Source organism: Pan paniscus, chromosome 7 (assembly GCF_029289425.2).
Source record: "Pan paniscus chromosome 7, NHGRI_mPanPan1-v2.0_pri, whole genome shotgun sequence".
Taxonomy (NCBI): domain Eukaryota; kingdom Metazoa; phylum Chordata; class Mammalia; order Primates; family Hominidae; genus Pan; species Pan paniscus.
The window spans coordinates 84,423,499-84,449,331 of record NC_073256.2 but is presented as its reverse complement, the minus strand read 5'-3'; the positions used below and the strand labels follow the sequence as shown (position 1 = coordinate 84,449,331).

Here is a 25,833-nt window from a genome sequence, read left to right as displayed (position 1 = left end):
TGTACATATGGAGACAGATTTTTCTGTTGCATAAAATGTATACTCTGTAAAGAGAATTAGAGCATGAAATCTTTCAAACCCTTAATGGCCACTGAACACCAGGGAGACAATGGAAAGCTTAGCACAAATCTATAATAAATCATAGCTTTTGAATCATGGAGTGCTCTCTATCTCTGGTAACTCAGAATTTTACATTCAAGAAGACAAGTTTCTAAATTCTGGGGCACACAGTTTATGTAGATGTAAATGTGGCTTTTGTTTTAGAACACAGAATACCTTCCACCGTAAAACTGACTTCGGGAGAGACATATCATTCTCAAATTATAGGTGAATTTAAAGATTTTACTTACTACCTTTCCTGACAGAACATAGATGTTAAAAATAAGCAAGTTTTAGTGGATAAAATCAGGAGAATTATACCAAATGCAAAACTATTAATCCACTTGTAAAGAATACTTGAAGCTCTAGCTCCCAAAACCCAATTGTAAAGGTGACAATAAATTTGTTAAATTAGGATGTAAATTAAGCATAATTTAAGTCCTCCAAAACTGAATTATATTCTGCAGAACTGTGAGCAAATGCTACTATAATTTTAGTATTCACTCAGTATGTTTCTTGTTTTGCTTGTGTATTGAAGTTCTTATTTCAGTAATCTATTGACTTAATAAATAAATAACATTAAAATGTTCTATTCTACATTACACAGCAAATTATTTTCATATATAGGACAGTAAAATCCACCTTCTCATGGATTTGCTAATTTTTTCAAAGTTAGAAATACTATAAATAAGTTCTCAAGCTCTTCTCCATGAGTAGTTAATGGTTTTTAATAGATGTCATTCTGCTTAATTATTTATGTATTCATTCATTCATACATTTATTGTATTGTATATTTGTGTATTCATTTATTCAACAAATACTATATGGCAAGCACTGTATTAGGTGCTTTTAAAAGAAGTTGAATATTTTCTATGACACTTTCTTTCATGAAATTTACTTGAACACATTTACAGGGCAGTATTAACCTTTTAACAAAGATGAACATTTATAAAGCGAAAGTATTAGTAACTTTGTATGATTTACATTTTGTTTGGTTTCATTTTTGTTGAATTCTCCCTGGTTATTGGTACCATATCCAGAAAGATCTATAATACAGTAATGCCCATTGAGCTTAGGATGAAGGGACAACTATAAGTACCGCCAGAACATTTGAGAGTTTACATAACTACCGTTTTTAAAAGTTATGAAGTCAAATGGATACTGCCAAATAGCCCAAATCTAATAATAGGGTACCAATCTAACAAGCTAGTAGGGACCAGAGACACCATGAAAATAAAACCTTACTGTTTAATGCTTAGAGCAGTAAATGCCATTGTTTATGTGTTCTAAGTGCATCACTCATTAACAGTAACAGGTGAGTATATATGTGCAAGCTATTTTGCTCTGTCTATTCCAGAGCAATTTCTTTTATATATGATTTTCAAATGTAAGTAATTTTTTTAGCTATTTAAAATCACCTATGGGTGGGTGGGAAATGAGTCCCTAAATTTGTCAAATATTACAGTTTATCTTATATCCTCATTTTAGAGAAGAAGAAACTGAAGCATGGAAAGATAAAGTAATTTTACCAGAAACCTAATAATCTGTGGCAGGAGTAGGACTAGAAATTCAGCCTGTGTGGTTGATTGGACATGGTGGGAACCTAAAAATCTGTAGTTTATTGCAGTGCTTAGCTACATCCAACTTTTTTCAGCCATTATTTTTACTTTTGCTGCTTGTGTCACAACAGACTTTTTTATGCACAGTTATACCAATTTATAGAAATGTTTACGCTTCCCGAGCCAAGTTCAATGTGGATGCACAGTTGACATAAACTCACAATAGCACTTTTGGATACTATTCAATTATTGGATCTAGTCGTTTGACTAATTTAAGTAGAAAAGAATGTACTAAATCAGAAACTCATATTCTGGAATTTGCAGATTAGGTATACTAATAATTGAATGTGAAGAATGCAGGATTAGGCATTTCAAGAAAGGAGCTTAAAGTATAATCTGCAACACATTTTTGATATATTATTTAATTTCCCAGGAAATTTGAGTCCTTATAATACTCAGTAATTATGTAAATGAGAAGCTGAAGGATATATATAGGTAAAGATTGGTAGGTTGGAGTTATTTTGATAAAATTTAAAAAATTAATGGCAAGTAATTAAACAGCATCTGTCTTGTGCCTGGTTTTGTATTGGGCACAATGGGTAACATAAGAAAACTTCAAGCAGCATATAATCCAATGGAAGTAGGAGAAACACACAGAAGAAGCAATTCAAAAACAATTTGGAAATGAGAGAAAGAAAACATCAGAGAGACTTTACATGATCTTAGAACAGGTGATCTAAATAGGCAGAGAAGGGAGGGAAAAGGCCTTATTGCTAGGCAGGGAAGGATGGCATAAGTGAAGGTACACATGCAAGAATATCTATGAGCAGAAACCAGGCTGACTCCAGAAACTATGCGAGTGTCAACGAATGGCCAGCCTGGGGCTTCCATGTTGCTAGTGACACATTACTTAATGTTCATTGTCAGGGTTAAAGGTCTATCATAAGAACATGCCATGTCATCACCATTATAATAGATTTGAGTATGCATTAACTATGGTCATTTCTTTCTATTATGCTACATTAACATTGGTTTATGTTCCCTTAGCAGTTTTTTTAATATTTATTACCTAATATTTGACTTATAAAAATGCAACATCTGTGAAACATTTATATAAATATAACATGTAAAATATATCACATCTATTAGTATATATGATCTATTTAAATTACAAATTACAAAGACAAAATAAACACCCCAAACCCACCACTTAATAATTAGGGCATTTTCAATAACCTTCATATATCCGTGGGCTCCTTCCTTATCCCATCACCCAGCCTCCTCTTACCTTGAGAATAACCAATATTTTGTGTTTGTCATTTTTTTTTTTTTTTTGAGACAGAGTCTCGCTCTGTCGCCCAGGCTGTAGGGCAGTGGCACGAAATTGGCTCACTGCAAGCTCCTCCTTCCAGGTTCATGCCATTCTCCTGCCTCAGCCTCCTGAGTAGCTGGGACTACAGGTGCCCGCTACTGTAGCTGGGACTACAGGCACCTGCCACCGCGCCCAGCGGCAAAATCTTTACATTCTTACACCGGGAGTCGAACCCGGGCCGCCTGGGTGAAAAACCAGGAATCCTAACCGCTAGCCCATGTGGGAGACAACTCCTGTCTTTAAATATAGTTTTGTCACTTATGTTTTCCTAAAGAACATATTATTTAGATTTGCTTTTTGGAGCTTTATAAAAATGGCATTCTGTGACTTGCTTTTGTTCAAGAAGCATTAGGCTTTTAAGACTCATTTAATGGTGAGCTGCAACTTGCTATACCAGAGTGGGAGAACCAACTGCCATTTCAGTTTGGCTGCTTGAAATCAACCACGGTGGGAGTATTCACACCAAGGAAATCTTCAATCTCTACAAATCAGGGCTTCCTTTTTTCAGGAAAACAATTGTTGTACATTTACACAGTAGAAATCTGAATGCCTTTCAACTACATACAGGGGATGTATTTGTACATCACTGATTTTATCCATCGCCTGTATGTAGTTGAAAGGCATTCAGGTTTCTACTGCATAAAAAATTTCACAATTTATCCATTTCCCTATCCATGAACATACTAACAAGGGTTGTTCATATTTCATGCTATATGATACTTATTTCTCTAAGGCATTTACCTAGAAATGGAGTTTCTAGGTTTTAGATTATATAAATGCTCAAGATTTTAAGATAATGGAAAACTTTTCCAAAACTCATATACCTGCCTTATACGAGTTTCTTTTCATCTATGACTTCACCAGCACTTAGTTTTGTCAGCTTTCTTCATCAATGCCAATCAAAAGGTTGTAAAAGAAAAAAGATTGTATCTCTCCATGGTCTTAATTTTGCTTTTCCCTGATAACTAAGATAATTTAAGTATTTTTCATCTGCTTGTTGGACTTTTGTGTTTTCTCTCTGTAAAATGTATATTCATACTTGTTACTTATTTTTCTGTTGATGTATTGATTTTTTATTTATTAAATTGTAGGTGTTCTTCATATTCTGAATATTAATCTTTGATCAGTGGCAATTACATTGCAAATATGTTTCCCTATTTGTGGCTTTTCTTTGGACATCTGTTTTTTGATTTTTTATTTCTTTCAATAGGTTTTTGGGGAAAAGGTGGTGTTTGGTTACATGAATAAGTTATTTAATGGTGATTTCTGAGATTTTGGTGCACCCATCACTGGAGCAGTGTACACTGTACCTAATGTGTGGTCTTTTATCCTTCGCCACCCCAACCCTTTCCCCCAAGTCCGCAAAGTCCAATATATCAATCTCATGCCTTTTCGTCCTCATAGCTTAGCTCCCACATATGAGTGAGAACATATGATATTTGGTTTTCCATTCCTGAGTTACTCTCCTTAGAATAATAGTCTCCAATTCTATCCAGGTTGCTGTAAATGCCATTATTTTGTTCCTTTTTAAAGTTGAGTAGTATTTCATGGTGTATATATATCACATTTTCTTTATCTACTCATGGATTGATGAGCATTTGGGCTGGTTCCATATTTTTGCAATTGCAAATTATGCTGCTATAAACATTTATGTGCAAATATCTTTTTCATATAATGGCTTCTTTTCATCTGGATAGATACCTAGTAACAGGATTGCTGGATCAAATGCTAGATCTTCTTTTAGTTATTTAAGGAATCTCCACACTGTTTTCCAGAGTGGTTGTACTGGTTTACATTCCCACCAGCCCTGTAAAAGTGTTCCTTTTTCACCACATCCACACCAACATCTATTTTTTTTAATTTTTTATAGTAAAAAAATAAAAATGGCCATAGTAGGCCATTCTTGCAGGAGTGAGGTGGTATTGCAGGAGTGAGGTGGTATCACATTGTGGTTTCTATTTGCATTTCCCTGATCATTAGTGATGTTGAGCATTTTTCCATATGCTTTTTGGCCACTCATATATCCTCTTTTGAGAAATGTCTATTCGTGCCCTTAGCCCAATTTTTGATAGGATTGTTAGTTTTTTTCTTGTTGATTTGAGTTCTTTGTATTATAGATTCTGGATATTAGTCCTTTGTCATAAGTATAGATTATGAAGAATTTCTCCCACTGTGTGCATTTTCTGTTTACTCTGTTGATTATTTCTTTGGCTGTGCAGAAGCTTTTTAGTTCAATTAAGTCCCATCTATTTATCTTTGTTTTTGTTGCACTTGCTTTTGGGTTCTTGGTCACGACGTCTTTAAGCTAATGTCTGGAAGGGTTTTTCTGACATTATCTTCTAGAACTTTTATGGTTTCAGGTCTTAGATTTAAGTCCTTGATCCATTTTGAGTTGATTTTTGTATAAGATGAGAGATGAGGATCCAGTTTCATTCTTCTACATGTGGCTTGCCAATTATCCCAGCACCATTTATTGAATAGGGTGTCCCTTCCCCACTTTATGTTTTTGTTTGCTTTGTCAAAGATCAGTTGGCTGTAAGTATTTGGGTTTATTTCTGGGTTCTCTATTCTGTTCCAGTGGTTTATGTGCCTATTTTTATAATACTACTATGCTGTTTTGGTAACTATGGCCTTATAGTATACTTTGAACTCAGGTAATGTGATACCTCCAGATTTGTTCTTTTCACCTAGGATAGCTTTAGCTATGCAGTCTCTTTTTGGTTCCATATGAATTTTAGGATTGTCTTTTCTAGTTCTGTGAAGAATGATGGTGATATTTTGATGGGAATTTCACTGAATTTGTAGATTGCTTTTGGCAGTGTGGTCATTCTCACAATATTGATTCTACCCATCCATGAGTATGGAAAGTGTTTCCATTTGTTTGTGTTGTCTATAATTTCTTTCAGCAGTGTTTTGTGGTTTTCCTCGTAGATGTCTTTCACTTCCTTGTTTAGTTATATTCCTAAGTATTTTTTTTTTTTACAGCTATTATGAAAAGGGTTGAGTTCTTGATTTGATTGTCCAGCTTGGTCGCTGTTGGTGTACAGCAGAGCTACTGATATGCGTACATTAATTTTGTATCCTGAAACTTTGCTGAATTCATTTACCAGTTCTAGAAGCTTTTTGGATGAGTCTTTAGAGTTTTCTAGGTATACAATCATATCATCAGCAAACAGTGACCGTTTGACTTCCTCTGGATGCCCTTTACTCCGTCTCTTGTCAGACTGCTCTGGCTAGGACTTCCAGTACTATGTGAATAGAAGTGGTGAAAGTAGGCATCTTTGTCTTCTTCCAGTCTCAGGGAGAATGCTTTCAATTTTTCCCTGTTCAGTATAATGTTGGCCGTGGGTTTGTCATAGATGGCTTTTTTACCTTAAGGTATGAACCTTCTATACCAATTTTGCTGAGGGTTTTAATGTTAAAGGGATGCTGGATTTTGTCAGATGCTTTTTCTGCCTTTACTGAGATGATTATGTGAATTTGTTTTTAATTCTGTTTATGTGGTATGCTATATTTATTGACTTGCATATGTTAAACCATCCCTGCATCCCTGATATGAAACCCACTTGATCATGGTGAATTATCTTTTTGATATTCTGCTGGATTTGGTTTACTAGTATTTTGTGAGGATGTTTGCATGTATGTTCATCAAGGATACTGGTCTGTAGTTTTCTGTTCGTGTTATGTCCTTCCCTGGTTTTGGCATTAAGGTAATATTGGCTTCATAAAATGATTTATAAAGGATCACCCTTTTCTCTATCTTTTGAAATAGTGCCAATTCTTCTTTGAATTGTCTGATAGAATTCAGCTGTGGATTCATCTGTTCCCTAACTTATTTTTGTTGGCAATTTTTTTTATTACTATTTCAATCTCACTGCTTGTTATGGGTCTGTTCAGAGATTCTATATCTTCCTGGTTTAATCTAGGAGGGATGTATATTTCCAGGAATTTATCCATCTCCTCTAGGTTTTCCAATTTATGTGTGTAAAGGTGTTCATAGTGGCCTTGAATAATCTTTTGTGTTTCTGTGGTATCAGCAGTAATATCTCCTGTTTCATTTCTAATTTGGCTTGTTTGCATCTTCTCTCTTCTTTTCTTGGTTAATCTTGCTATATTTATGTTTTCAAAAACCAGTTTTTTGTTTCATCTATCTTTTGTTTTTGTTTTTGTTTTTTCTTTCAGTTTGTTTTAGTTCTCCTCTGATCTTCGTTATCTCTTTTCTTCTTCTGGGATGGATAGTTCTTGTTTCTCCAGTTCCAGGAGGTAGGAGGTATGACCTTAGATTATCTATTTGTGCTCTTTCAGACTTCTTGATATAGGCATTTAATGCTATGAACTTTCCTCTTAGCGCTACTTTCACTGTATCCCAGAGGTTTTGATAGGTTATGTTACTATTATCGTTCAGTTCAAAGAACTTTTTAATTTCCATCTTGATTTCCTTGTTGACCCAGTGATCATTGAGGAGCAGGTTATTTAATTTCCATGTATTTGCATGGTTTTGTGGCTTCCTTTTGGAGTTGATTTCCAATTTTATTCCAGTGTGGTCTGAGAGAATACTTGATATAATTTTGATTTTCTTAAATTTACTGATACTTGTTGTGTGGCCTATCATATGGTCTATTTTGGGGAATATTTCATGTGCTGATGAATAGAATGTATATCCTCCAGTTGTTGGGTACACTGTTTTGTAAATATCTGTCAAGTTTAGGTCTATTGTTTCTTTGTTGACTTTCTGTCTTGATGACCTGTCTAGTGCTGTCAGTGGGGTATTAAAGTCCCCCACTATTACTGTGTTGCTATCTATCTCATTTCTTAGATCTAGTGGTAACTGTTTTATAAATTTGGGAGCTCCAGTATTAGGCACATATATATTTAGGATTGTGATATTTTCCTATTGAACTAGTCCTTTTAACATTATATAATGTTCCACTTTGTTTATTTTTAACTGCTGTTGCTTTAAAGTTTGTTTTGTCTGATATAAAAATATCTACTCCTGCTCGCTTTTGGTGTCCATTTGCATGGAATACCTTTTTCTACCCCTTTACCTTAAGTTTATATGAGTCCTTATGTGTTAGATGAGTCTCCTGAAGACAGCAGAAACTTGGTTGGTGAATTCTTATCCATTTTGTCATTTTGTATATTTTAAGTGGAGCATTTAAGACATTTACATTCAATGTTAGTATAGAGATGTGAGGTAGTATTCTATTCGTTGTGCTATTTGTTGCCTGAATACCCAAGTTTTTTTTCATTGTGTTATTGTTATACAGGTCCTGTGAGATTTATGCTTTAAGGAGGTTCTACTTTGGTGTATTTCAGGGATTTGTTTCAGGACTTAGAGTTCCTTTTAGAAATTCTTGTAGTGCTGACTTGGGAGTGACACATTCTTTCAGCATTTATTTGTCTGGAAAATACTGTATCTTTCCTTCATTTATGAAGCTTAGTTTCTCTGAATATAACATTCCCGGGTAATAATTGTTTTGTTTAAGGAGGCTAAAAATGGGTCCCCAGTCCCTTCTGGGTTGTAGGGTTTCTGCTGAGAAATCTGCTATTAATCTGATAGGTTTTCCTTTATAGGTTACCTGATGCTTTTGCCTCACAGCTCTTAAGATTTTTTCCTTCGTCTTGACTTTAGATAACCTGATGACTATGTGTGCAGGTAATGATCTTTTTGCAATGAATTTCCCAGGTGTTCTTTGAGCTTCTTGTATTCGGAGTTCTAGATCTCTAGCAAGGCCAGGGAAGTTTTCCTTGATTATTCCCTCAAATATGTTTTCTGAACCTTTAGGTTTCTCTTCTTCCTCAGGAACACCAACTATTCTTAGGTTTGGACATGTAACACAGTCCCAAACTTCTTGGAGGCTTTGTTCATTGGAGGCTTTGTTCATGTTTTTAAAATTCTTTTTTCTCTGTTTTTGATGGATTGGGTTAATTGAAAAGCCTTGTCTTTGAGCTCTGGAGTTCTTTCTTCTGCTTGTTTAATTTGATTGCTGATACTTTCCAGTGTATTTTGCATTTCTCTAAGTGTGTCCTAGATTGCCAGAAGTTCTGATTATTTTTTATTTATGCTACCTATTTCACTGAAGAATTTTCCTTCCATATCCTGAATTATGTTTTTGATTTATGTAAGTTGGACTTACCTTTCTGTGATGCCTGCTTACTTAGCTTAATATTCAACTTTCTGAATTCTTTTTCTGGCAATTCAGATTTCCTCCTGACTTGGATCCATTGCTTGTGAGCTCGTATGATCTTTTGAGGGTGTTAAAGAACCTCATTTTCTCATATTACCAGAATTGTTTTACTGGTTCCTTATAATTTGCGCAGACTATGCTAGAAGGAAGATGTAGGATTCAAGAACTGCTGTTCAGATTCTTTTGTCCCTTAGTGTGTTCCCTTGATGTTGTGTTCTCCCCCTTCCCCTAGGAATGAGGCTTCCTGAGAGCTGAACTGTAGTGATTGTTTTTGCTCTTCTGGTTCTAGCCATCCAGTGGAGCTACCGGGCTCTGGGCTGGTACTGGGGAGTGTCTGCAAAGAGTCCTGTGATGTGATCGGTCTTCAGGTCTTGCAGCTGTGGATACCAGCACCTTCCCCGGGGGAGGTAGCAGGGGAGTGAAGTGGACCCTGTAAGGGACTTTGGTTATGTTTTTGTTTAGTGTGCTGGTTTTGTGTTGGTTAGCCTCCAGCCAGAAAGTAGTGCTTTCAAGAGCTCATTGGCCCTATGAGGATGCAAACTTGCCCTAGGAACACCTGGTTAAGTATTCAGGTTTCTCAGGTGGTGGGCAGGGCCATAGAGCTCCCAAGAAACTGTGCCCTTTGTCTTTGGCTACCACAGCAGGTAAAGAAAGACCACCAGCTGGGAGCAGAGATAGGTGCGTCTGAGCTCAGCCTCTTCTTATATGGGGCTTGCTGTTTCTGCTGTGGTGGATGGGGGTGTGGTTCTCAGTCCAATGGAGTTATATTCCCAGGGAGATTATGGCTGCCTCTGCTGAGTCATACAGGTCGCCAAGGAAGTGGGAGAAAGCCAGCAGTCACAGGATTCACCCAGCTCCAAGGCAGCCCATAGTCCTAAAGGCTGGTACACCCACCATGCCCCCTCAACAGCAATGAGTTTATTTCCAGGCACACCCACTGTGCCCCCTCAACAGCAATGAGTTTATTTCCAGGCAGCAAGTGATCAGGGCTGAGAACTTGCCCCAGACCATGAGCCTCCTCATCTAGAAAGCAAAAAGACTCACAAATTTTCGCATCTCAGGGAGCCTGCAGCGGTGATCCATTTCCTTCAAATAGTCTGTGGATTCTCTCAGCTTTCCTGGTAGGTTCCTGCGGTAGTTCTTGGAGCAAAAGTTCACGATGTGAGTTTCCACATACTGCTCTGTCTGTCCGAGTGGGAGCCGCAATCTAGTCCTGCCTCCTGTCCACCATCTTAATCCTGAGCTTCTTTGGGCATCTTTTGATAAACAGGAGTTTCTAATTTTCTACAGCTGAATGTTTCAATTATTTCTTTTATGGCTGGAGATGTTTTTTTCCTGTTGAAGATGTCCTTCTCAATCCAGGTGTAAGAAAAATACTTTCCTATAGTTTATCTTCTAACTATCCAGGTTGAATGTATGGACTGTGTTTTGCTATTATGCTGACTGATGAAGACGTGATGTACCTTAGATGGCATTGGAGTGGCATTATCTGTAGTTATTTACATATACAACAAACATTTTGAATTGCTCTGATATTAAGTTTGTTTGCTAAGTTAAGGAATTTCCATTTTGTATTATAGAAAATGAAAATGAAATAAGCAGCTTTATTTTCAGAAAAACAATGAACCAAAGAGGGATGAGATAGTCCGAGGAGGGCCAAGAAGGGAGTTGATGGAGAAAGAGGGAAAACACATAGACCAGGCAGTATTAGGGCAAATACAAAAGAGGCTGACTCAGGGAGGAAATTCTGAAGTGACATTGACATAATTGGAGACCAATTTAATACAGGGCTGGGAGAGAGGGAGTATGATATTGTCAAGTATGATATTGACATTTCTGCCCAAGAAGAATGACTGGATCAATGACGTGAGAATGGGAGCAGCACGTATAGCAAGTGACAAGGAGCAAAGAAACAGTTCCATTTTCTAGAAATCCAGCTGACAATGTGGGTTTCTAAAGACAAGTTTGAATTAGTGACATAATTTAGGGAGTAGCCAACTTATAGTTGATCTGTTTGGACCTTAAACAGAACAGGCCTAAAGAGATTACTCCTCAGAATCCACACTTCTCCATTCCTTCTCTCATGTGCTCTTATCCTGACACAAACAGCCCCAAGGAGTGTGCCAGCGGTAGATATGTGACGTGCAGCTGCAGTGAATTCATGCAAGGTAAGATGTTTGGTTTAGTTTTTTTCCTTTACTTCTTTAATCTTTAAGTGCCACTAGAACTGCAATAAATATTGTTGGACTTAAAACTTACCGAATGAATCTGGGATTTTTTCATCTGGAGAATGGAGTATTGGTAGTGACTCTTCTGTCCTTTCTTCCAGATTGTCTCCTTGAAGCCTAAATAATTAAAAATGATCATTGAAACATCTCATAATGTTAAATTGTGAAATGTGAACTATGCACCATGGGGGACATGGCTGTGAACTTCTAGACTCTAAACTCAGATATGCATGTTCAAAATAGAAATACAAGTTCACTAAAGCCATTTTAATATAGGATTTTTGCTGTTCTAACCATTAAGGAAAAGTCTTCTATACTTCCTGTTACATACATACCAGGATTTATCTAGGTAGAATCTGCTTTTCTTCTCAGACTGACTGTAGAAAGGTTTAGAAGCACGTATTTTCACTTAATCACCAAAGGGGAATTGAGTGGAAGGAAAACAAGAGGCCAACATAGTGTGCTCACCTAACATCAGGGTCTGGGAGTCATAAAAGGGTTTTCCTGATTCCACTGAGGTTTATCAAACACAATCTTCCAAATCAACCAACCTAAGCTTCAAGGCCTGTGGGTCGAGATATGTCTCAGCAGTGGAGGTAAAGTTTCCTAATGTATGACTGCCCAGACTTCTCATAGACACTGAGCCTTCCTCAGGAGAGAACAATAAATACAGGCATAATTTATAACTATACTGGGTTCAAATGTTATACTGTTATATAAGTTGTAATTTTTATAAATGTTATAATTCTCAGCCATTTTATGTCTTTGCTTTTATATACCACAGCAGAATCTCATATAATTTGCTTTTTGACTTTTACAAATTCAAGCATATATGCATATCTCTTGATCTTTTGTATAATTACAAACAATGTAAATTATATGTGCACCATAATTTTTATAATATTAAATTCTGCACATCCCTCTATTATACATTTATAATTACTTATTACCTTCTGTATATGAAATCACATTTACTGTATTGTATAAGAAAATTAAAGAATTCTCAAGGGGAATTTCCTGAAACTTGTAACATTTTTTGCTAAGCTTTGTGTGGTTTTGTACTTTTAATTAATTTTTTAAATTTTTTCTTGGGAAAAAGACCACTTTTAAATAAATAAATTAGCTACATATTTTTCAAATATTCTCTACTATTTCCTTTTTATTGTATTCACTTTGGATAAACAATTTTAATATTCAGCAATATCAAATATTCTGTTTTGAGCTCTCTTTGTCCAGGACCATTCTATCAAAATCATATCAAAGAGAGAAGGTACAGAGGTGCATTAAATATTTAAAAGTATAAGTAAAAATTATTATTGAAAATTCACAATGAGCTCCAACACATTGGGATATTTAACATTAAGTTAAAACCCTAGGTCAGGTGTGGTGGCTCACTCCTGTAATCTCAGCACTTCGGGAGGCTAAGGCAGGTGGATCACTTGAGGCCAGGAGTTCGAGTCTGCAGTGAGCCATGATCACGCCACTGCACTCCAACTGGGGTGACAGAGTGAGCCCCTGTCTCTAAAAAAAAGTAAATTTTTTTTAATCCTAAAAAGAAAATAAATCTCCAACAAAGACAGAAAGAAGCAAGATCTAAAAATAGTGCTGTAATTTTTGTTTGCTTGTTGTATGCATCAATAAAACAAAATATTTATTTAGCACTTATTAATATGCTCAAGCATAAGCCAAATGTCATAGAGATGCAAAGAAATTATAACTGTTCCTGATAGGCTTTAATATAGCTCAGTTGAAGAGACCAATGGCTATGGATTAAAAACGCAACAAATTGGGTGGCCTTGCAGCTGGCTCGTCCTTGTCCACACAGTGCCCTCCAGATACCTTAAGAGCTGAGTTTACTGTGACTTGGCACCAATTCCATTGCGGAATGCTTCACAGTCCTGCCATCCTCGAGTACTCTGCCAATGTTTCCCAAGCTGTAACCCACACAGCACCACTTCTGTAAGAGGTTAATGGGTGCTATGCAAACAAGGGGTGTATGGGCAAGTCCGGGAAATACAGTCTAAATAAAAGTTAAATTGCTTTTTGTTTTTTTACCATAAGAGTTTTACTCCTACTCCCAAAGCTTTTTGCTTTGCTTTCTAAAACTCCTTTTCCATATTAAACAGACTCCCTTATATTTTCAGCCCCTAAACAGAATGTTGGCTGCTCTTCCTTTTCATATTGGAAAGTCTCACCTAAGAATATCACATCCCTTTTCTCTAAGGGTCTTCCAGGACCTCCTCTCCCAGGGAGGCTGCCTGACCCACCAAACTGAGATAGCACAGGATTATATATAACTTTCTTCTCTCTGCCTGCAACAACTTGGATCAGGCTCAGAATTTTCTTCTTCAACTCAAGTGTCATTTTTATCCTGAGTGATTTTGATATTCATGTGTATCTACCTACTAATCTTAAAGTCCCTTGACCTCCTCACATTTGGAGATCTTCCCTTCCACTTCACCTTCCTTAACCCAAGGACAGACAACTTGGAATTGTTTCATGGCAGAAATCTGTAAGTCCAGTGTTCTGGTCTCCAAAAACAAATTCACCTCCTTCAGGCTCTTTCACAGTGTCACTCTCCTTAACACTTTCTACGCAACCAAATATTAACAAATCTCCATTTCCCTCTTCTTTCTCCTAGGTATCAGGGAGTGTCCCCTCCTGCTTCCCTGTCTCCGAAAACAAATTCACCTCCTTCAGGCTCTTTCAGAGTCACTCTCCTTAACACTTTCTATGCAACCAAATATTAACAAATCTCCATTTCCCTCTTCTTTCTCCTAGGTATAAGGGAGTGTCCCCTCCTGCTTCCCTGCCTTCCCTGCTCAGTTGGGACTCATTGTCTCAGCTCCTCTGCACCCCTGTCCTCTGTCACTCCTGCAAAGGCAGACTCCAAACCTATATTAACCCACCATTTTCCTGCACATGTGCCACTGAACAATAATCGAGAAAATCATCATTCTAGGATTGGTGACTATAAATCAGTGGTCTCTAACTTTAAACTTGAACTTCTTGATTGTTTTTCTTTTTTCCATTCCTTTCAAAGTATTTTCAAAAATCTCACCCAGAACAATTATGTAATCAGGAGTACAGACCTCATCTTGCCCTCACACACCACCTCCAGAATTATTTTCACCCTAATCTGTATTCACTATCTTTCCAACGCGCAGAGCGCAAGAGGCCCTGTCTCCTGTGTAAGGCTGAGACTATCCATTATGCTGGAAAGATTTGGATCTCAATGTCTCATCAACCTATTTTATCCACTATCACCCCCCAACCAGTATTTTTTCTGGTTTTTTTTCCCACTATCATTTCCCACAGCATATGAACAAGCTCACTTCTCTTTCAGTCTTAAAAAAAAACCCACAAAAATTAAATACCTCCCTTAATTATATAAAATAACTAGCTGTTTCCTTTTCATGTTCAATCTTCTTTGAGCCAAACTCCCATATTCTTCATTCAATGACTTTACGTCCACAGTTTTTATTCACTCCTACTCCTCAACCTGTTTTAATTTGGTTTCTGCCTCTACCACTGAGAAAACAGCTTATGCTGACTGTCTGACCTCCTAATTGCCTTGCACAATGGGAAATTTGCATCTGTTGTCTTTATTTGACCTTGCGTTAACATCTATTTGTTCTTAAGGCTGTCATTGCTTTTCTTCTGTGGCCCTTCTCTCTCCTGCATATCTGACTACCATTTCTCAGTCTCTTTTAAAGGCTTTCTCTCTTTGTAAACCCATAAATATTATATTTTCCCTCAGCTCTATCCAAGGCCCTCCTTTTCCCATTCTAATCATCCCCCTGAATCATCTCAACCACTTTGATAGTTTTATTAAGTTCATATAGGTTGAGATATTTTAAACCTTTATCTTAAACCATCAGCTCAAGATTGGTGTACCCAAATTCTTATAGGACATATTACTTGTATGCAAGATAAGCACCTCAAAGGCAACATGTCCAAAAGCAAACTCATCTTCCGAATCACTCTGCCTCTCATTGTACATGCCTAACCAATCTGTCTTGCTGAATCTACTTCTTAAAGAAATGTCTCGAATCTATCACTTCTTTATAGTACCACCATAGTGTGATTTCTCATCTTGATTTGTCTGGATTATTGTGTAGTTTCCTTACAGACAGCCATACTTAGAAACCCCTTTTCCATAAGGCTATCAGAATGTTCAAAACACAAATCCAGCCATATTTTTCTCATGCTTTAAATATTTTAGAGCAAGAGTTCTTCACATTATATTCATGTTAACATTATACTCATATTAAGACATAAGTATACTCATGTTGCTCTCAATATTTTAGGAGTATAATGTCAAGACCTCTTGCTCTAAAATAAAGTATGAGAATAGTATGGCTAGATTTGTGAGTAAGCAGTCTTAACATGAGTATATAATCACAACAATTCACAGTGGGTGGAATGAAGAGTTGTGGGTGGATGTGATCTTTTTTGGAGAGAGAGATAGTAATTTTAGCCAGCTTCTCAAAATAATCCTTGACTCACAAGGATTTTAGAACTACCATTTTTATTGGCTTCTCATTACCTACAAGATGAGTTATGGCTTCCTTCGTAAGTCATTTGAGTCTCTACATTGCGTAATCCCTACCTGGGTCTGCAAATTCATCCTCTTGGATCCTCCACCATGGATTTTATACTCCATAAACTCCAAACCGCTTTTGCTTTTTTCAGGTGTTTTGTTATTAAGCCTCTGTGTCATTATACTATTACCTCTGGCAGAATATATCTACCCCTCCCCACCACGCCATCCCTCTGCATTTTACTATTTGGCTTATTTCTAGCTTTTCCTTCTAGATTCTCCTCTTTTCTGAAGGTTTTCTTCCAAAAGTCTTAGCACCTGTGCAAATCTTTACCATAGCTCTTACTTCAACTGTGACTGAATTATTTATGTAGATGTCTGTGTTTGCCAAAACACTGCAAGTGTCTTAAAGGAAAGGATTTTGTTTTTCCTATTTTTATGTAATTAAAGTCTAGCTTAGATAGAGCTTGGTATATTTTAAACTCTAAAAGAGATTTCTTAAGGTACTTCTTAGTGATTATTTCATCTTGGAGATAAAGAAAAGAAAATATGGCCCAGCCCTATATTGGGGATTTTGTATAGAATACTATAGTATACTTATAATTATATTCCCTTGAAAAGTGGTAAAAATCATGCTGCATATAGTTAAGGTTAAGTAGCTCTTAGCCTTGTCCTCCCTAATGCAGGGTGTGAGGCAGAGGCTTATGTGTGAGTGGTTGTTTGACCCGGGAGTCAGGAGTGAGGGACGTGAGTATAAAACATGAAAGGAGGAAAGGCAACACAGCATGAGTCATTGAGCCAACCCTGGACAGGTGGCTGTTGCTCAACCCCACAAGAATTTTTGAGGAGCCTAATGAGGTGTGTCCACTGAAGAATGAAAGGACAAAGCATTTATTCATAGGCTCCTGGTCAAGGGTGGGCCTTGGGCACTAAAATCCCTGAGCATTTGAGTTGCACATACATGTGTATTGAATGATTCCCATTGGCCATCCTGGGGCAGGAAATAAGATCTGAAAGAAACCTGGATGAGGCAAAATGCTGAACTTTGCATTTGCACAAAGTTGCTTGTCCCAGCTTGAAGCATGGGAAGAAATAGTTGTCAAGAAGAGGTGAGGCAGAGAGTATTTGAAGTGGGATACAAGTGGGGCTGATAAAGATAGTAAATGTGATTGAATTTCAAATAACTGACTGAGATTTGATTTTATACTGGCCAGTGAGATCTTGCTACAGGAAATGCTGTTATAAATATTAGTACATTCTGTTCCAAGGTTTGTGTCATTAATCACCTTCTATTGACTTAGTCTTAACAGTGAATGAGGCAATGAAAGTTTGTATCCACAGAGATTATTGTACCTATCACAGAGCCTATGATAGTATCTAGTACATGTGCGTGATCAATAAATATTTGTTAAATAAATGTTGCTGAAAAGTCTCTGGCACTTACAAAATAGACTTAAGGAAGATGGACTAGTCAAGAGAAAAGAGGTCAGAGTTCATTAAGGGGATTGGTTGCGATAGCAGTAGTTACAATTTTGCTTGCTTGGTGATGTTATGAGATCCAACTGATCCTGATGTTTCACTCTGTAAGAAAAAGCAAGGAGACTGAAAATAGGACCAAGTAGCAGCCAATTACTGGGCTAAAAGGATCAGTAAAGATACACTCACAATAGCCAAATCCATAATGAGGAGGGAGTTTTAAATAATATAAACAGTAAGAGAATGGATGGTGATTTGTGCTATTTTTTATACTTTAAAAAACCAAAACACCCAATAAGGTGATATAATTCCCTTAAAAAATTCCCTGATGTCGAATGTCCATTCAGTTAAACCATGTAATGGATGAGAGAAGATTTAAATAAGCAAATTAACAATTTTTTCATGTTGGACTGGAATGGCATTCAGATTTCAGGTTCATGGGCAGTCATCCTTCCGTATATTATCATGGAAAAGCACACACACTCATACACATACATAAAATATTTTTAATCTTCCCTGAATACTTTCTGGAAGAAAACAGTATCTAACTAAAGAGTAGACATTTGTCAAATGTTTTTTTGAATTGAATAAGAATTGAATACGTTGCAAGTAACAAACAATATATCTAGATAGGTAAGATAAATTCAGATGCAGTCTTGCAAATCAAACAAGAGGAACTAAACTTCATGTAGCAGGAAGCTTTGAAAGTTTTCATTCATATGCCTCATAGGGTAAATGCACTACTAAAAACATAATATTCATCTTTGGATTGGTAAAATCTAGGAGGGTATTTGGGGAGCTTTTGCGATAATCCAGCAAGAGAAGAGCAGAAGCACGGAGTAAGGAGTATCTATGGAGAGTGCCCATGGTGGCTGGAGCTGTTTCAGGTGCTAAGGAGAGAGTAATAGGTAAAGCTGGCCAGCTTCCATTCTCATGGAGATTACATTATGCCAACTGGAGATGATGAACAAACAAGTAAAATATACAGAATCAGATGTTCATAAGAAATCTAGTTAAAATTAAAGGAAGGAAATGTAAAGCACAGAAGACATATAAGGAGGGTCTGGGGGAGGGGCAGTGTACAACTTCATAGTGTGTGTCTGGGGAAGGCCTTCCCTGAAGGTGATCTGTGAGCCTAAACTTGAAGAAGTGAGGGATTAAGTGACTTAGACCTCTGGGAAAGAGCATTACAGGAAGTGGGAATAGCAAAGAAAAATATATGGAGGCCAATGACCGGAGTGGCTTGAATGAGGGGAGGAATGGGAGAATATGCCATCAGCGTGGTAGCTGCAACATTTGATGATGAATAATCTAGTCTTCTGATGACAATGGGAAGCCACTGGAGAGTTTTGAAACATAGAAGTGACATGATGGGACTTTTGCTTTAACCTGCTGTATTGATAATAGACTGTAGGAGCAAGCATAGGAGCCAGGAGACACTTTAGGGGCTCTTGCACCAATCATAGTGAAAGATGAGTGTGGTCAACAAAAGGGCTGGAGGTGCTCAGAAATGGACTGGCTTAATTAGACTTCGGGGGTGAAAGAGCAGGGAAAAAAAAATGTAAATATTTCTGACCTGAGCAACAGAACTAGTCCTGTTGTCATTTAGCAAAATAAGGAAAACAGAGAAATTTGGTAGGGATTAAGTGGAATTTTGTTTGGGATATGGTAAGTTTAAAATGCATTTCAAGGAACATTTATTTTACTTTATGGAATAAAGTATTAGCTGATTCTAGAATCGCAATGAAGATAATTGAGATCTCTTTAAGCTAAAAATAAATAAATAAATCAATAAAATGCATTTTAGACAGGTAGGTAGAGGTGTAGAGAGGTAGGTGGAAATCTGTGTGAAGATATCGAACAGGCTGTTTGAAGTGGTGGGGAGAGTTTTGCCTTCCCTGGATTCCAAAATTTTTACAAAGAACTTTAGAATATGATATATTACTATTTAATCCAGCTACTTAGAATATTATGATATTATATTTCACTGCAAAATAAATAGTAGATCCTGATAAATTTCAATTAGATCAGGGGAACCACATTAAACGGTTTTGGTTTTAAGAGATTTTGAGCCATTTGCTTCAAAGGGTTAGAAAATTAACCTATCTTTCTCGTCTAAAGTCTGCTTTTAATTCACAAAGCCTCTTTCATAACAACATTCATCCAGTTACTTCTAAGTCTCTTTCAAAATGTTAAATTTCCATTTTTAGAATTCCAGTATGTTTCTCCAGATTTATTTTTTTGAGGGAAATTCTAACAACTTATTGTCACTCACTCAATTTTGAAGTCTTAAAAAAGTCAAAACTGTCACCAACATCAAAAATTTATGGGGGACTTTCAAAGGCAGTGCTCTGCCTCAAGCCCTGAGCCTGTAATTTGGCATGAGACCACTTGCATTTGCATGATCTCCCCAATTACTTTGCAGGCTTCCTGAAGCCAGACACCAAGGTCTGATACTGTCCACAACATCAGGGCCTTGCACATTAATTTACACTTGTGGTCCCCAGAATAACTGTCTAATTCAAATGCTGTCTATCTGAATTCCCTCAGCATTTGAATGGTTCCCTTTTACCCCAGAAAAAAAAGTCACTGCTGCCCTACACAACCTTGCCTCCATCCTCCCCAAGTCCCAGTTCTTCAGCATGTTCTTCCTCCCATTCTCTTTGCCGAACCCATTTAACTCCATCTCGCTCTTCGCTTTCATCCTTGATCATTCCAACCTGACACCTTGGTGAGCAATCTGCTTACCTTGATTCTGGCCCTTTCACACCATCTCTCAGATCCCTCCCGGATATCCCTGCATCCCAGACACAGCTCTACCTCCCCAAATCTTCTTTTCCAAGAAAAATTTCCAACACTACCTAGATTTCCTTTCTTATTTTAGTATATTCTTTTCTAGTTTGTTTGCTTGTTTGTTTTTGGGTTTTTGGTATTTGTCGGTAGGCACTCTTGCTGTGGCTTGATTCTTGCTATTGATGTCACACAGGAGGATAAGTAGCAATGCATGAAGATGATAGTAGAATGAAGTAGAATAGCAGAGGACTGCCCTTACATTCTGCTTCTTCAATTCTCTCTCATTCACAAGAACCTCTGAACATTTGCCTCTAAAGTATAATGATTAATGGTGACATAGAGATAGAAACCATCCTCTTTCCTGTTAAATTTTCCTTGTAACTTCCTATCTCCTGAAAGTGAGATATGGGCCTGCAAACTATCTGTAACTTTCTAATCAAATTTATAGTTCCTTTTATATATGCATGGTGGCAGACATGTAGTTGGCATAGGTGCTGTCTTATCTGGACTGCTAATTACTTTCCTGGCAGAGGCTTAAGAATTTTAAAAACAAATCTAGAGAAAGAACACTTGGAGAATAGATATGTTTTGTGTTTGGTCTCTTCTGCTTTACCTCAACTCAAATGTAAAAATGTCAACACTAAATAAGGTAGAGAAGATGAAGTCTGGAGCAGGATTGATTCACGACAAAACCAGATTTTCCAGGCAGATATGACCAGAATGTGGGCCTCTGACTCACATACCTTGGCCAGATTATTATGTGCACAAAGGACAACCCTGGGGACATTCCAATCTCCCTGAAACCTGAGGCAGCCAAAAGAAAGGATTATGTTCATATGGCCAGCATGCTCTGGAGCTAAGGAAACTCCAGGAGAAAGCAGCCAAACGGAATATCTGAGCTAGAGGCAGCCCTGGGCATTGGAATCAGCACACTTCGTTCAGAACAATTATTCATGTTCATTTTTAACAGGGTTTCATGTCTATAAAAGGATCTGGTGAAGTGTGAGTGTGCTTTCAGCCTGCTTTTATTCCTAGAGCCAACCTTTTAAAAAACCAATCTAAATGGACATAGGCAGTTAAGGCCTCTGTGGACTCTCGGTGGTTCTCAAATTTAAGACACCTTGAAATCTCCAACAGGACTTCTAGAACACAGATTGCTGGGCTCCATCATAGACTTTCTGATTCAGAAGGTCTGAAGTAGAGCCCAAGAATTTGTGTTTCTAGTAAGTTTCCAGATGATACTGATATTGCTGACAGGGTTTATTGCCTTCCGTGGTGCCTAATCTTTACAGCTTTATAGCTATGGAAGGAGGCCTTTCCCTTCCCATCCATCCTCATTGTGGTAGTTGTATTGCAACATGCCCAGAATTTCAAAAATGGGGAAGACTCTACCAGGGGATGCTGGTGTTTTTCTTTCTCTAACTTGCTGGGTATTGAATTTTTGCTGAACACTAAATTTTCTTCCCAAATATGAGGCTCAAAATCTGAGTGTGACTCCACTTGAGCCCAGGATCCTGCATACTTAGCCTAACAGAGAATTGCTTGGTCAGCAGACATCAAGTTCAGCAGCTGTAAGGAATCTTTTTAAAGCACTGATTTCTAGCAGGTTGAAAAATGGGATTGTGTGGGAAGCTAAAACATCCTTTTGAAAAATCGCCAAAACCTTATTTCTTCTTTTAATCATAGATCCCTTTATGGTGCTGAAACTGAAGGCTGCCTCACATATGTACGTGGTGAAAAACCAGCCCCTCTTCTGTATATTCCTTGGAAGCATCTGTTAGATAGCTGACTTCTTTTGTATATAGCCAGCCTCTCTCCTTCTCTCTGGTGGCTAAAAGCAAACTCAGCACTTCCAGGCTTTTCTGTGATATAACATTGAAAGTGACAGTAGGTTTTGCTGCCTTGGTAAGACGGTTTAAGTTCCCTTCTTTGCTTTTTCCTTTTGATAAGATTTAGAATACTTAAAAATAAATTGTGATAACTAGTAAAATTAGAAGGTATACTGAAATGTTCAAGTATACTGAACATTCCAAAGTAATATTACTTTGTACCAGAGAAAGGTAACATTTTAGTAGGGTTTTATCTGTCCACAAATGGCAATTGGGATGTCACCAGTGATATACAGTATCACAAACATTGAGCAATTGCTACTAGACATGGAACCAGCAAGAAGAAATGAATCGGGGTAGCCTCATAGCAACCTTCTTTAGAAAGTTGTACATTGTTTTGAAGAGTAAATAAAGGAACTCCGGAAAACCCCAGAGTTCTTTCTAACTAGGAAGGATGGGGAACAGAAGACAGGAAAAATCTGAGATTCCCGTAGAGTTCTAAAACAACTGTGTCCTGAGGTTGCAGCCTAAGGAAAGTGAGCTGTCGTGCAACACCAACAAACAGAAAGGCTCCCCCGAGGGGGAATTTTATAACTCATTTCTCTGTGAAGGTTTAGGATCATGCCATGCAGGGATCACTTTCCTGAATTGGATGAAAGTTCCCCTAATCTGGAGCAGTGAGAGCAGTCCATGGGCTGGGAACTGCTTCACTAGGAGATACTCACTCTGCCAAGAGTCAGGAAATCAGTAGCTCCAATACTGTACTCAGGAAATTAGTTCAAAATTCTACATCCTCCATCTGCCTTACTAAAACCTTCCCTGTGGTGGCCCAAAGAGAAAGAATCAAAATGCAAAACTCATTCATAAGCAAGCATAACATTAGGGATGACTAGCAAGTATTGAGGTCATTTGAGTAATAAAAATAAGACTAAGTCTATCATTCTAACAACTATGGTTAAAGATCAGAATGCTCACACTAAGATTCTACGCAGAGAAGACACATGAGGGGAAAACAATTCAATAGTCATTTAGCAATACTAAACTGCAAAAATCCTGAAAGTAGTGGGAGGAAGCTGCGAGGAGTCTAGGTACACCAATTCCTATATCTTACAGAAGTAAGAGATACTGCGTCTGATAATTCAATAAAGGTAAACTTGAATATATTCTCATTAGTGTAACAATAACTATCTGTGAAAATAAGCTATATAGCTTACAAATTATAAGAAGAAATACAGCAAATAAAAGGAAATATCAAGAAATATTAAAGTACCAAAAATGACTAGCAATTTACAAAATATACCCGATATAAAAATAAATTAGGTCATTTGCTTATTTAATATGCAGTGTGGGACAAAAATCTACCATATAGTGACTAAAAGAGGTATCTAGCACAGAGTTATAAAAAAAAGTTAAAAGTTAAAGGATGGAGAAAAATACGCATGAAAATGCAAAGTAATTAATCTGTCATAGGAGTAGAGTTGAAACAAAGACAATGCAAAATAAAGTTTAGCCATTATTAATATTAATACTAGGAAAATCAAAATTAGAGGGGAAAAGAGATTAAATAGCAGTGAGGTCGTTAATTGTAATGGATTTCTATTAGTGAAATTACATAGTACTAAATTATATTAAAGCAAATCAATTATAGCTAAAGGAAATTATAACTAATTTTAGTAAAAAGTGAAGCAAAGCAATTACAGCTAAGAACATTTTGAGAAAAAGTAAATGATGTAGAACTTTTTTATGTAGCAGCTTGGTAAAGATTTAAAAACATGATTTGGGGACAGATGAGTGCTTGTGAAATGGTGATGGAAGAGAATATGTACCACACTTTAAAAGCGTAATTTGGCTATCACTATAGATATAAACTTATATATAGATATTGATTCATTAGATTTTGTATCTCTTCTGAATCATCAATTCCTTTTGAGGAATTTATCTGAAGTAGAAAATTTAGCAGTGTCAGAAAAATGCTCAGTACTGTGTTGTTTAAGGAACAAACTAAATATGAACAGTAAAGGACTGGTAATAAAAAAATAGAGACTATGTATATATAAAATCTAGTTATATATAATCTCTCTATATAATCTATAATCTATATATATAATCTATCTATATAATCAATATATAATATAATCTATTATGTGTTTTGATTGTATGATATATATATAGTCCCTATTTTTTATTACCAGTCCTTTACTGTTCATATTTATTATATGAACAGTATTTTATTATATATTTATTATATATTTTACTATATATAACATAAAGTATATATACATATTAGTGTCTTTTTTTTCTTCCCTTGAGACAGGATCTCACTGTCACACAGGCTCAAGTATAGTTGCACAATCACCGCTCATTGAAGTCCTGACCTCTTGGGATCAGGTGATCCCCTAACCTCAGCCTTTTGGTAGCTGGGAATACAGGTGTGAGCCACCAGGCCCAGCCTATAATAGTGTCTTAAACAATGAGAAAAGACAATGCAGGTAAATATATATTGATGTGCCAGATGAGTCACAACAAATTAACTGAAAGAGCAAGCAGCAAAACAACATATATTTTTCTTTTACTTTTGGAAAACAATCAAAACACACGATAGATTAATGAATGAATAAATGGATGGATAGATGATAGATAGATAGACAGATAGATAGATTATATAGATGACAGAAAAAAGTACAAAGGAAATTACACTGGATTCAGTGCAAAGTGTGTCTCCCAAGCTCATGAGACATATGATAATTCTCCCATCCAAGTACTAAACAGGTTCAACCTTGCTTAGCTTCCAAGATCAGATGAGATTGGGTGTGTTAAAAGTGTGATAATTCTGATTTCAGAATACAGAGCAACAATATTACCACGAAATCTGTACCTATTTTCCAAATGCATGGTTCTATGTAACACTCTCTGTATTTCAGTAGCCCAGAGTAGAATGTCAGAAATTTAAGCATACAAAGTTAATTTGTTCTCCTTTTCCCCTGTGTTTTAATGTAGCATTGAAGATGTACTTATAAAAAGGAATAAACAGGCTGGGTGGGGTGGCCCATGCCTGTAATCCCAGCACTTTTGGATGCCAAGGTGGGTGGATCACTTGAGGTCAGAGGTTCAAGACCAGCCTGGCCAACAAGGTGAAACCCTGTCTCTACTAAAAATACAAAAATTTAGCCAGACGTGGTGGCGGGTTCCTGTAATCCCAGCTACTCGGGTAGGTTGAGGCAGGAGAATCGGTTGAATCCAGGAGGCAGAGGTTGCAGTGAGTTGAGATCACGCCATTGCACTCCAGCTTGGGCAACAAGAAAGAAACTCCATCTCAAAAAAAAAAAAAAAAGGAATAAACAGTTGCTAATTGAGTAATTCTTACTTTAGCATTACCTGCCTGTGAGCTTAATATATTTTCTAGATATTAAGTTTGTTGTATGGCAGGAAACTTGGCTTGTTTAACTTTGTGTTTAACATAACCCTGTGAAATAAATATAAATTTGGATAGTAAATCGTTTTTTGAATGATCCAATATTAAATTGCTTCCGTTATTGGTATTTGGACATCATACTGAAATATGTTAATAACAAATAAAATAAATAAAAATAAAATAAATAAAATCTTATGTTTGCTAGGGCTTATGCTCGCCATTTAGGCACTGTGATCAAATTATAAGGGTAATTACCATAGCAAGTAATTAAAAGTAATGGAAATTCCAATTTTACTAAAAAGTGAACCAGGGAGATCCAGAATGTTAAACAAAT

General features: G+C 36.8%; 1 protein-coding gene across 5 annotated transcripts in view; it reads right to left on the bottom strand.

The window, feature by feature from the left end:
• Positions 1–25,833, bottom strand: part of C7H8orf34 (chromosome 7 C8orf34 homolog) — a 485,474-nt gene that overhangs the window by 98,338 nt on the left and 361,303 nt on the right. For all 5 annotated transcript variants that reach the window (XM_034966203.4, XM_034966201.4, XM_034966200.4 and 2 more), the window contains one exon: positions 11,478–11,563. In XM_034966203.4, coding sequence (XP_034822094.3) covers positions 11,478–11,563 — 86 coding nt within the window. The remainder of the gene's footprint in view (positions 1–11,477; positions 11,564–25,833) is intronic.